At 35.9% G+C, this 14,362-nt stretch overlaps 1 protein-coding gene across 1 annotated transcript in view; it reads left to right on the forward strand.

Moving 5' to 3' along the window:
• Nucleotides 1–14,116, forward strand: part of LOC131029731 (ubiquitin-conjugating enzyme E2-17 kDa) — a 14,663-nt gene extending 547 nt beyond the window's left edge. The window contains exons 3-5 of the mRNA XM_057960359.2: nt 1,127–1,254; nt 13,506–13,610; nt 13,753–14,116. Coding sequence (XP_057816342.1) covers nt 1,127–1,254; nt 13,506–13,610; nt 13,753–13,896 — 377 coding nt within the window. The 3' untranslated portion in view covers nt 13,897–14,116. The remainder of the gene's footprint in view (nt 1–1,126; nt 1,255–13,505; nt 13,611–13,752) is intronic.
• Nucleotides 14,117–14,362: the final 246 nt, after the last annotated feature.

The following is a 14,362-nucleotide window of genomic DNA, read 5'->3' on the forward strand; positions in this document are numbered from 1 at the left end:
CACTTGTGTTGGGGCTTTCACTTCTCATAATTAAAAAAAGGCCTCTTGCTTTGAGTACTGGAAATAAATTGTTTTCCTTCAAAAGAGCATTAGCACTTCCACAAACAAGTGAAATTTCTAAAGGTCTATGTTCATATACATATATAAGCGGCAGGTGGGTATCCTTCCGTTTCTATTTCAAAGGGTCTGACATGAGAAGTTTAACATCTTGATATTTTACCCAAATACAATACAAATAACTATCTAAAACAACGTTAATGCAATATTGACAATTACAAATCCTCAATATTGTTTCTGTAGGAACTTCTCTGTTCAGGTAGTTTTCACAACAATCAGGACCGTAGGGATGTTGAGCTGTATAAATACTGAGAAACATTGTGCCATTGGTATTTTGATTCTTCTTTACCTTGTTTGACTATAACAAAACATGATCGTTACCAATGATTAGAGTAGTTGGACCAGCACCAGTCACTCATCTTTTGTTAACTGTTGCACTAGCCTAATTTGAGTTCTCAATAAATCTGTTATAGCTTACGAGTGATATGTTTTGTCGTTTTGTTGCATTACATCAATAGCGTTTAGGAGGTGATGAAATGGGCTTGAGCACCACATTTTATACATAGGATTTTTCTTGATATTTTTACAATATTCAGTCATTCCTGGGTTCTGTATACAGAATTTTTAATGGTTATAGCAATATTTTATGGCAGATCTACGTGCATATTTCCCATTTTAGGAACCATAGTATTAAAGGAATACTTCTCAACACGTTTAAGCTGAACTCCTTCTAAAGGACTACCGTGCCTTATTTTATTCATTCTAATGGTTGTTTACAATCTCACATTATTTCTTAAATTCCTTGTGTACTGAATACATTCGTGTATTGGTATTTACATGTGATACATACATAGTCTTCTGTTAACAAATTTCAGTCGAGACTTCAAAGGATTCATTGCTTTGCATGTTGGTAATGCAGGCAAGTAGCAGAAATGATTTTGCATTTAAATGTCTATAAATATGCAATACTTTTATGGAAACTTTTACTTGGAAATAGATTTTATTAAGTGAGCTTTATGATGGAAATAAATTCATCAGGCTTTATTTATTGGCTACCATATACGTGCAGGACCAGTTGCGGAGGATATGTTCCATTGGCAAGCAACAATCATGGGACCTCCAGACAGCCCCTATGCTGGTGGTGTGTTTCTGGTCACAATCCATTTCCCCCCTGATTATCCATTCAAGCCCCCCAAGGTACATTAGTCATTTTCACTTTGTGCATTTTTTGGTTTACATTTCCAGCACTCTTAACTGTATAGCCACCCAAGGTGCATTAGCCATGTTCAGTTTGTGCATTTGTTGATTTACATCCCTGGCATTCTGAGCTGTATACAGTGTTTATGATAGACTATTCAATGATTATGTTTTTGTTAGCGCCTGGGAATATGGCTGAGCTGTATTCATATTGTGCAGACATCATGCCACTGCTTGAGCTCTGTGATTTTAGTATTTATACTGAGTTTTGAGATAATTTCATTTACTGTGCTGCATCATTGATTTGTAGCATGCATGAAAATCACATGAAGTTTGGAGATGCTGCTTCCAGTACGCTTGTGGTGGATGCAGTTAAGATGGCCTGAAAATTAGTTCCCTATCCAAAAATTGCACTTGTCATTAAAAATTAAATACATTTATATATTATTTTAGATTTATGACGATGAAACATCAAATACTGCATTTTCTGCAAAGTCTACCCTTGATTATGTAAGAGAAATTAACATGAAAATAAACCTATAAGTCTATTTTAGATTTAGGTTTATGTAAATTAAAATAAACCTATATATATTATTTTAGATTTATGATGATGGAACATCAAATACTGCATTTTCTGCAAAGTCTACCCTTGATTACGTAAGAGAAATTAACTTTAAAATAAACCTGTAATTATTCACTAAAAAATTATTCAGCATCAATATTTAGACCGTCTTAGTAGAAGTAATGTTAATTATGTTTCTAAATTGATATTTATATATGTGTTGCATGTTACATGTACGCTAGGTATCACAATGTTAGATTTATTGAGATGAGTTAAAATTTATGTAAGCCTACGGACCCTTTTTTCTTTTCTCTGTTGGGTTCTTGTAAGCCCATCTACATTTGAGTTAATGTAGTTGTTGCCTACACCTAAAAATGAATTTACTATGCTTTTCCAGTCGAGATCTGTGAGTGCAGCAACCTCCCAAATTCGGAACTGGAGCAACTGGCCTTAGTACTTGTCAGCATCTGTCTTGCAGGTCATTGTTATTGCTTCAGTTGCATTCCTCGTAGTGTCCTCCCTTGTGATTTACTTGTCTCTAAATTTCCCTCATATTGCTCTTATTTTGGCCTCATGACACATAGAATCCCTCCAGGGTCTCCTTAGAATTATTTTTGAAGTTAAATTATATCCAGTTGACATCATCGTTCATGGATAGTGATGTGCTAAGTTAGCTTGCCCAATCAACATCACCATTTGAGATTTTCAATGTTTAAAAAACATTTTAATGGTTGATGATTTTGACTATTTTGGAGATGGTTTTTAAGGTTTGGACTCTTATTTATAGGCTTTTGGATGTCATTTGCATGTTATGCCCTTAGTTTATTGGATGAATCATGTTATGGAGTGAGTGACATGTCGCATGCATAACCTTTGCTTTGTTTAAGATATAATATATAAGATTGGTCTCATTGGGATCATAGGTTATCATGGCCTCTAAATAGGAGGTAGTGCTTTAACATTCTCATATTTGTGAATTCTAGTGTCATTGTAAGGTTGTGGATATGGCCCCCTTAAAATGGTTTAATTTGATCTTTAACATTATTGTTGCATATGACATGTATCTAATTTATATGACAACAGATATGTGTTCATGTTTCCTTTACCTCACCACCCCTCAATTGTTATGAAAAGCAAGTATTTACACAACACAATCAATAGGCCTTGTAGAGCATGATCATTCTTGATGTAAGATATCTCCCTCACCCAAAACCCTTGCTGCAGATCCAACCTTCATTGTCTAGTTCCTTGGCATATCAATAAGTCTCTATTTCCTAGGTCATCCTCTATTTTGCAAGCACATATCACTTTAGCTAGACATCCTGCTGTGATTTGGTTGGTAGCTGTAAAACTTTGCACAGCAAAAATATCCCACTTAGGGATCACATGCATTCAATCTTCATAGGCTATTGAGGTTGAAATCCAAATAGGCTGTTTTGCAATAGCACTAAGTAAGCTTTTGGGCCCTTCAAACTTTTATAGGTTGGATTTCATCATGTACAAGTATTTTTCAATATTTTGTAGGCATAACAAGGTACCAAAAATAAAGGTGAGCAACTTCTTGAAGTTTTAGAATTATCACAGAAAACGTTGCTTGGGCCCATTATATACTCCAGCATCCATCAGGGTCAAGAGTGTACCAATATTATACTCCAGCACCCTAGTGCTAGACAATCATTTAGAAACTTCTTTAGGACAACAGTGTTTGTTATTGACTCTCACTTTTTAGCACATTAGAATCAACTGAAATTTTCTATGAACCTCTTTTTGTTGACTTGGTGGTCAGCACCTCCTTTGGAGTTCGCGACATGGCTTGACCATCTCCCGTGGATCTGGGTAAGTCTGGCGTTGATAGCTCAAGCTTTTGGCGCAACGGCAAACATACCAACAATTGGTATCAGAGCCTTGGGTCACGGGTTCGAATCCTGGGAGGTCTCCTTCATTCCGTTGGTGCGGAACCCTTAGTTGGTGCTGAGGGGGAGATTGTTGACATGGTGGTCAGCACCTCTTTCGGAGTTCGCGACATGGCTTAACTGCCTCCTGTGGATCTGGGTAAGTCTGGCGTTTGTAGCGGACGTTGATAGTTCGAGCTTTTGGTGCAACGGCAAACATACCAACACTTTTCAGCCACCTAGAGTGCATTTCTAGTCTTAAATTACATACTAGATATGTTCTCCTAACTCTCTTGTCTGTATTTTACTAGCATAGTCAATTTTAAGTTCATGTCTCATCTATTGTATTATTTGCTTCAAAAATTTGGATTAAAAATATCTATTGCTATATTTCATTCTATAGATAAGATTGTTTTGTTTAATGTAACAGTACACTTAGAAAGTTAAATAAACACTTTAAAAACACAACGTGGTTCTTTATTTTATCTTTTGCCATTATTACATTTGCTCGAAGAGGGCCTTTTATAAGATTACTTGCACCATAGTCCTCATTTGGGGGAGGGAAGTATTGTACTTATTAACAAAGGTCACTGCATATTACTCCTGCTCAACATATTATGTGATATGTAGAATTTCAACAAAATGGAGTTTTTATTAAATTTAAGTACAGGTAAATTAGTTACTACATTTTTGGCAACCACTTAGGGAAGTTAGTTCACCAGCTTCAAATCCAAAATTTGGTGGCTTAATCCATTTGGAGTCAAAAGATGCATACTTGTCTGACTTTGCCTTCACCTAAAAATATTTGTTTTTATCCTTCATTCTAGAGCAAGAAATATAATCTCAAAATTGGATCTTGACTGTGGAATGCTAGTCAAGGAGTTCTTATGAAAATGAGTTGTTTTTTGTTGATTTTGGAGCAACAAGAACTTACATGTAGGTGTGTTGAAGAATTAGGATGATTTGGAGTATCTTGGAGAAGACGACATGTTTGTGTGCAGGTTTAAAAACATTTTTCTTCATTTTGGCTAGTTCTCTGCTTACGCAAGCAGCAAACACATGTTTGCCTCAACAAACTTCCTAATTACCGTGATGAACATTGAACCCTAGAAGCATATAGATAGTCGTCCTGGTGAACTTGTCATAAGTAGTGGACTGTTTCACTAGCAACTAACAAATTCGTTTGTGTGTGTGCAAAACATGACATTCCAAAGGGTTGTGTCAGCTTGTTTCCATTTCTAAGCATTGGAATGGGGGTCCAACCCCTTGAGAATTGTGTAGGAGGTTATTTATACCATTTTTGATGACTGGATGCATTGATGCTCATGTCTACCTTTAGAGCAAGTGGTTTTACATACTAGTGACACCATTGGTGTAGCGTTTTGGAATAGAGTAGCTAAATGAAAGTTGTACAGGCTTGTGTAATGTCTCAAAGAGATTCATAGGTCATGTTCAGATCATACTTCATTTTAGCTGATGATTTTTAAATGCTATATAATGAAGATGAGGAGGTGTTCTAAAGTTCTCCCTTTTTTGGGTTTCTCCAGTTCAAACAATTTGTTTTAATCATTGTCATATATTGTCTTGTTACTATTTTGACATTCCCAATGGATCTTGAAGTTGCTTAGATGTAGATGCACGAATTCTGCTTGGCTGAAGGATTGCAAGCACCTAATATTGCTCATTCTAAGGTGGTTTCGATTATTTAACTAGTAGAAGTCTGTCATTAGTGAGGTGATAGGAGTATTTTGATCAGTTTACCGGTCAGATTGGTATCAGAGCAGGTCCGAAACAGCTGTTAAGCCCATCACATGGTCTAGTGGAAGAAGAGACGAGAGTTAATTTGAGCTTGAAATTGGTACCCAATGTGGAATCAACCACAAAGAAGGACGACACATGAAGCTAACAAAGATATGTACAGAGTTATTAATTCTTTAGGAGAGTTTATTAAATTATGTTTATAGAAGATTGATTAATAAAATATAAATGTACAAGGAAATAATTAAATATAGGAAACAGCATGAAATTTATGGTGGGGAAAATCATAGTTGTGAAAAACTCTACAAAGCATCATTATTAAGATAATTTACATTTGTTTGTATACTTTGAGACACACGAACTTGAGGTAAATCCCTTACTCGTTCCAAATGGTCTCACATAAACCTCTAGTGCAGATTAATATGTTAAAATTATATCAAAAAACCTATTAATTGAATATTCTTTGTAACATGTTAAGAAAATATCTATATGATGAGGTTTTATACCTTATAGTAGAGCTTTATAAATATTTATTTTAGGCTTATTTATTAATGTATGGATCCCTAATAAACATTGTGCTCTAACGGACATTGATGAGGCAGTTGGTGAAAGATTTTGGAAGTTAGAAGTTGATGTTGCCATTTTTTCTTGTCACATAGGAAAACTGGACATGCTATAACATACACTGCTAATTTTTTTTTTGAAAATATTATTAATTGAAATAGAGATGCAAATAAATTTTCCTTCCACTTTCTGATCACCCAGATCCCAAAGTGGGCAAGGTGAGAGCATACAGTATTCAGGGTTACAATTAATTGAAATGCAGAAACTGAAAGGAAAACATCAGGTGGCAAGCCAGCCAAAACCACTTATTCAGTGGGGTGCATGTGCAGTACTGAAAGATGTAACCATTTGTTTATTTAGTGGGAGTTAGAAGGGCACTTCCACTTTTCAGTGGGAAAGCTTCATACAATACTGAAATGAAAATAGGTTTCTTCCACTTATCCAGTGGTGAGTGGAAAGGGGCACATCCATTTGTTTAGTGGGAATGATTAATACAACTGAAGCACTTGTTCATTGGGGTAAATACATCAGCAATAACAATTTTTAATGCCACTGGTGGTATTACCATACAGTGTTTACAAAATAAAGTGCATAGAATTTAAATATTTTGGTGGTATAATCATCCAAAGCATTACAAGGTTAGCACATATTCATTATAAACAGTGAGTAACTGCTGATATAAGTTGCAGATGTAAACAACTGCTGTAACACCCCAAAATGATGCCAAATCACATGTGTAATTTGTATAAATGAATACCCAACAAAGAAAATACCTTGGATGAAGCAAATAGGAGCTGTTGCAGGTCAGCAGCACCTAATTCCTTGCTGGTATACTGGCTAACAGGTGTCTACTGCAGAAAATTCTCAGAAACACTAAACAGCCGTCTGATTATCATCAAATTGATGTTGCTGGTCTGAAACAGGAATATTTCTTGCAGGGCCAGCAGCTAGCTGATCTCTAAAAACCCTCAAAACTCATCAATTACTGACTTCTCCAACTCAAACTGAGGTGTCAAGGAGAAAGGAGGTCTGGGTGATGCTAAATGAACAATCAAACAGAAAAGAAGAACAGCACCCAGTTTCCTATTTCCAGAGACACCACAGCATATGGTACTGCCACCTATGATGAAGTACAGTATTTTAAACAGCTTGAATCCTCCTTGAAAATGTACGACCTGCTAGGAACATCCAATACACTTGCCAGATTTGAGATCACAAGATGATTACATGCATTTGTCAACCAAAAATAAGGGTACAACGGGCTACAAGAGAGTTGTACAATTGGCTAGGAAACTCAATGGATGCCTCTGTAAAATACTCCAAAAAACTTTTGAAATACTATGCTAATCACACCAAAAACTTGCAAATCAAAACATTGCAAAAGACTTAATTATGAAAGAAACTAGAAAATACTTCACTTGTGGGTGTGGGTGTGGCCTTTGTCTGAAACCATCCAAACCAGCTAGGGGGGTCTTCGTCACTGAAACCAGTAACTTCAAGAGGGTTTTCGTGCTCAAGAAGCTTTTGAAGAACTCAGGTTCATTCCACCAGCATAACAATATCATATACAAATCTATCTCTTTAAATGAGCCAACATCCATGTATAAGTCTTTTGGAGAGATATTCAATTATTCACTCAAAATGAACTTTTTGAAGTATTAATAGCATTTTGTTTTGAAAAAATGCCCCCCATGACCTAGGCGTCCACTTTTGAGGTGACTTTATATCTTTTAAAAAGATACTACACTTAGCTGTTTTTATAAATAATACAACTTTAGAAACTTAAGTGAATATTTAAATTATTTTATCCGAGTTGCGGAAAGCATTGAAATGACATCAAAATTAAACTTTGTTTACACCAACATGATACTGAAGCTTGGGATGATGGTTGAAGCCAATTGGGTGACATACTGAAAATAGATTGTCACTTGAAGAAGTAGGGATAACTCACCAAAAGTCAGAAAACACTTCTAAAAGTGTCATGATGATCCTCACTGCCAATTGAGCTTAACACCATGGATAACATGCCTGAAATACTGAACCTGTGCTGTTCAAGAACTTTGGAGTCCCCTTTTCTTTACCGATTAGCCTATGGTAACTCGAGAATAGGCCAATTGTCTACCAACTGACTAAGCTCAAGAAGAGGACATTACATATGCTTTGGTGTTTTACTTACTATCACTCAATGATTGGATATAACAAGAGAGTCCCAAAGAAGAACAACCAAGGACCACATATGTGCACAGGAGAAATCTTTAACAGTGGCAACAATCTTCCCTTCTTAGCTAACGCAAAGATGGATATTCAGCCTTTTTAATGCAAATAAGTTGAACCAATGGATTTCATAAATGGAAATCTATTTTAGGTTGCAAGATTTGAATCCTCAACAACAAAGTACCTTTGCCCGTTTAAAGCTATCCAGGCGTGCCTTAACATGGTAAAAGGCATATTCTACTTCCCTACAAATGAGGAAAGTTCGATCAATCTCGAAATGGGAAGATTTAACGACTTGTTTTATGCAATATGAAACGAAGATGATAGAGCAATCCAATTCTATTATTTTGGTCAAAGAGAATGGCTAGGTGTCTAGGAATTCTCGACAACAAATTTCCATTGGATTTGCTACAAGAATGAGTTCCATTAGAAGGCTTTGGAGCTTTGTAGGGATGTGATGTAACTAGATGTGCTCATGAAGTATATTGGAGTGTTGTTTGGGCATCTTTGAAGGGCTGTCCTAAATGCTAAATCTTAAAATCTTGATGAAGGTAGTATGCTGGGCCATTGTTTGTAGATGGTTAAGGATTCCAATCAAGGTGAAAACAAGTGAAAGGGCAATAAAATCGCTAATAACATCGTAAGTACAATGATAATTGTTAAAAGAGAAAAGGTTTTGCTGACACTATGACAATGAGGGTCATAATGAAGAGGTTCTGTTGTTAGTTCAATTGGAGCTTCATCCCTTCAAGAAGTTCAAGAAGAATAAGAACATTGTCACTACTAATAAAGTGAAGGAAATTCAATGTATTTTGGATGCAGATGAGAGAATTTCATTTGGAACTATGCAGAAAGGGGCAAATATGGTTAATGACGATGCTTGAGAGAAGGACAAGGCTACTGAGTTGTTTCATGTCAAGTTGCAGCTGAAAGGTAGAAAATTGGATGCCTTATTTGTTTTGATGTCAAGTGAACCCGATTTCACAAAGTTTGGTGCAAGGGCTTGGGTTGGAGATGAAGAAACACCCACCATTATACTCTTTGGGTTGGCTGATGTAAGGTGTGGAGATTTTGGTATGGATGGAATACACTATTAGATTTGCAGACTCCATAGATTTCAAGAATGAGGTAATTGCTGATGTCATTCCTTTAGGTGTTCTATGGTTTAGTGTTTGGAAGTCCCTATCCCTGTAAACAAGATGTAATCTTCAATAGGATGTTGAATAAGTGCCATTCTATTAAGAATGGAGAGGAAATGATGATTAAGTGATATGAGAGGAAATCCAAAGCGTCAATGGCAAGTGCTGCCCAAGCTAGGCATCATATAAATGCAAGTGGAAAGCTTGTGTTGTTGTTTTTGTGGGGTAAGAATACATATAGCATGTGGCAGAGGTTCAAACCATGCATGAACTGCTTGCACACAAGAAAAATGAAGGTGAAGATGAACTTATATGCCAATTTAAAGAGCTCTTGGAGTAGCCCAAGGGGCTACCCTGTTGCAGATCCAGAGAGCATGAAATCCAATTGTTGCCTAATTGCTCACTTCCCAACATAGGTCTCTATTGGCAATGTGTTGTAAAGATTAATGAAAAAAGAGCAGTTGCATGAATTGTTGAAAGGCCTAGCATGTTACCCTGTTGTTCTCCCAGTGGTGGTACTAAACAATGACGGGTCATATTGTATATGCATTGATTGTAGGGTGCTAAACAAGATCACGATAAAGAATTGGCACCCTCTGCCATGCATTGATGATTTAATTGATTAGTTCCAGCATGCTAGGCTCTTCACTAAGTTGAATTTATGGTCTGGATATCATCAAGAAAGAATAAGAAAAGATGATGTTTGGAAAACTATGCTCAAGACTGGATGAGTGTTGTTTGAATGACTATTGCTTTCATTTGGTTAGTTTAATGCACTGACAACCTTAATGAGCTCACTGAATGAAGTGCTATACAACCTGATTGATGAGTACGTGATTATTTACTTACAAAACATTATTGTGAGGAACATGTTGCACATGATAAAAGTTTTGTAGATTTTAATGGGGAACAAGCTTTTATTGAACGATAAGAAATGTGAATTTATTAAACGGAGTCTAGTTTACCTTGGGCATGTTTAGGAGATGGTGTGGTTTGTAGGGACTTACAAATTTGAGGCCATAGTGAATTTGGCCCAAGCCCACAAGCATATTGAGACAAGAAGCTTTGTTTAAGCAGCCCAAAACTTAAGAAAGTTTGATAAAGAATTTTTTTCCATAGCAGCTCAGTTCCATGAAATAATAGGTCACAAAAAGGTTTTGAATGGGGCAACATGCAAGAAAAGGCTTTGGATGAGTTGAAGAAGCAAATGAACATGTATGGTAGTGAATCCTTGACTCTTTGATGGTAGATGGATGATATAATAGGAAATCTTTGCCTCCCCAAATATGGTGACAAATAAATAGACTTGACTAGACATTGGCAATCCTCTATCTGCACTCATGTTGGCTCTTCCCTATTTGTAACAGCTATTTCAAGTGGAAACATGTGTAAACATTTGTGCTGTGTGCATTGTCCTAATTAAGTGAGGTGGGTCCATATTTTACCACTTGGAATTGTGTAATGGGTTCATTGCGTGGCTTTTACTCTTATGTAAGGAGCTTTATGTGTTGGTGGAAGTTGTTAAAAGGTGTAATCATTATTTTTTTGACAAAACAACCATATTATGGATCATTGGCCACTCCAATGTCTAGAAAGCTCAAAGGAAGTTTTAGTAGACTCATCATTAATAGTGGACAGACTTCCTTAAGCCATTTCAATGGGTTATTGGATATAAAAATGGTGTAATGAATAAACTTTCTGATTTGTCATTTAGGCCATCATTTTTATCAGCTATATTTGTTCTAGATTGAACTTTTTGCAAAGGAGGTATATGTGGAAGATTGTGAGCATGGCAAAGATTCTAGAGAGCTACATCAGCAGCTCAAGGAAGCTAAACATGATGATTTTCTTGTAAGGTTTGATTTTCACGTGAAAGAATGGACTTCTCTATAAATGTAATTTGTTCATTGTCCAAAAGAGAGGAGATTAGTCTTTTTACCACATACTTCAAAAGTGCGTGGACAATTTGGTGTTGCAAAAATAGTTTCAAATTTGCAGTGTTGTGTTCATTGGCCATATACGCAAAGTACTGTTCCCAACTTTTTTCAAAGCTGCAAACTATGTAGCATGAGCAATCCTAATAACAATAAACTAGGATTGTATCAGCCACTTCTAGTCCCATCAAGCCACTTCTATTCATCTGTAAAGAACATATGCGAGGTTAAGAGATTCCCCCCACCTTTCCCTCCTTATCATACAAGAAGTTAGCTTGAAATGTAAAGCAACTTGCATGTGAGTAAGAAAATATTTCCCTTAGTCTTTCAGGTATATTTGGAAGAAAGTTATAGAAGGTGAAATAGAACCCACTACTTGAAGTGTAAGGCAAGCTACAAATGCCAATCATTCTTGTTGTGAACATTGTTCCTTTTGCTATAAATATGGGTTCTGTCACCTGTCTTTGCCACTTTAGCTTTCCAGGTGTCCATAGTGTCTAGGTATTCTCAAGTGTCAAACGCTGTCGGTATACTTTTAAACTTTGTGTCTACATTTTTTGTACATCTCTTAAATGTCAAGTAGTACTCCACGGTTAGCAAAGTATCTCAGGGGATGAAATTTGTCACCGAGGTAACATTTGCCTATGTTTTGTTGATCACTGACTAATCTTTGGTGTCTGATGTAGGCTACTTGGTGAATAAATGTATAGTCATCATGTGAAAAGCTTTTCATGATTAATATATGATACATTGTGGTTCAAGTGTGAATGTATCAGTATATTCTTCTTTAAAGCTTTCTTTAATTGTTATATGGGATTATCAGGAGTACCTTTCTTGACCCAACAAAACCAAAAGATTATGAAGAGTTACCACACAAATGCTGATAGCCTGGATCTACCTTTGATTTGAGGATGAAATTTGTCTCTTGCTCGACCACAGTTAATTTGAGGCAATTTTCTAGAATCACAGGAAGTGAGCGTGGATTACCAGTATGTTAGATTTAGATACTTTGTTGTAGTTTATGGGTGCAATAGCATAAAATATTTTGTTATTGATTGGGCCTACACTCTTCCAAATTCTTGATCTTTTTTCCAGTTGATTTTTCAGCTAGATCCTTGATCTCCTAATGTGTGTAGTGGTGCATTCCACCACAATAGATCTTAATCACTACATTATTTGCTGATTACTGCTTTAACCCAGTTTCTGGGTAGCTTATGAGGCTTTCACAACTACATTATATTTGATGAAGGAAGGTATGATTGGTCCTGTCAACACTCATCAATATTTATATAGTTTTACTCAGTATGTTAACACCTTTTTAGACCTTCTATAGTTTTTTAGTTTTTGGACTTGAAAATTGTACTTCATAGGAGGCTTTACTTTGTTCAAAATCTGCAGGAGAATTATTGCTTTGGGTCAGGCAAGACTGAAATGAAGAGTGGGCTGAAACATGTCCACAAAGAGCTTAATGTTTGCTATTAAGTAGTGGTTATGTAATAGTATCATCTTCAGTGGAGTGTTGAATGGTCTCATCTTTATTGCATTGCAATAGTGCTTATCATCTAGTTGCCTCAACATCTAGCTAATTTGTGGACAGCTTGCCTACTTTTCCCAAGAGCTGATTTTTTTTGCTTTTTGTTCTTGCTTATCAACTAATTTAGTTTTGACTAGCCTAGGCACTTAATTTTTACTGTTGTCATGATTTTTTGCACCTACTAAGAGGGCACAATTCTCATGGTTTAATGGAAACATTTTTGAAGTAGATTGGGTTACCCTGTTTAATCACAAGGATAAATGACAGCTGTAGTTTAATCGAGATTCAAAATCATTGATGACTTTTCTTGTATCTTATCCATTATAACTTTTGATGTTAACAATAACATTTCATAGTAATTTGTGTAAGAGAGCCTTCGTAATGAATTTTCTTGGGTGGTTTTTCTGGGCACTAGTCCCTGTTGTTGGGGCATACGTGGTATGATTCTAAGTTGATAAAACAGTAGCTCTGGTTATATAACATCCAACATTTCTTTCAACGTTTAGAGTTTAGTGATTGCCATACAATTATCTTGAAAGGCTTCTTGGTAATATACATATAAGTTTAAAATATCCAGTGATTCTTGGCAATTTTCTGTGTTATTTTGTCATCTGAGTTTTGCTAATATTTTGGTTGATAATATTTATGTGGCAGGTTGCCTTCAGGACGAAAGTTTTTCATCCAAATATTAACAGCAACGGCAGTATCTGTCTTGATATTTTGAAGGAACAGTGGAGTCCCGCATTGACAATCTCGAAGGTTATCATGTTTTCATTTTTCTGGCTTTAATAAGCAGTAGTTGACTGTTACTCAATTGCAGTCCCTATTGAATATTGTTGAATCTTTACCATTCAGCATAATGCTGGAGGTATAACAAAGAATGCTTGGATTTTTTTTGCAGGTTTTGCTTTCAATTTGCTCTTTATTGACTGATCCAAACCCAGATGATCCTCTTGTACCTGAGATTGCTCACATGTACAAGACGGATAGATCTAAATATGAGACAACTGCGAGGAGCTGGACCCAGAAGTATGCAATGGGTTAAGAATATATATTTCAACTTTAAGACTGGCTTAAAAAATATACTGTTCTTAAGTTGGATTCTGGAATATTATCCTTTTACTTGAATGTGTTATCTTTTACATATGCATGAGGTATGGTATTTTCATAGAAATGCAACTGATATTCTCAGCACCTGTAAGGTGATTAGTACTATATTAGTAATGTTCAAAATCGATAAAGCATCACACAAGTGTGTTTTTTCACTCAGCTGGATCATTGAACTATTGTTTTAAGCAGTTTTGTGAAGCTCAGTTAATTAGGATGCAGTTACATGGTTGTGGTTTGGGGCACGGACTGCTTTTTCTCTTTGATTTTGTCAGCAAATTTTTAAACTTAAGTTTTCATCTATAATATTTTTTGATTTTAAGAATTTCTGATTGTAAGATTTTTTGTGACAATTCATGTTCAGTTGGTAATCATCCAGTGGCAAGGAATGTTTGTCTTTGTAG

This window comes from Cryptomeria japonica, chromosome 9, assembly GCF_030272615.1.
Source record: "Cryptomeria japonica chromosome 9, Sugi_1.0, whole genome shotgun sequence".
Lineage (NCBI taxonomy): Eukaryota > Viridiplantae > Streptophyta > Pinopsida > Cupressales > Cupressaceae > Cryptomeria > Cryptomeria japonica.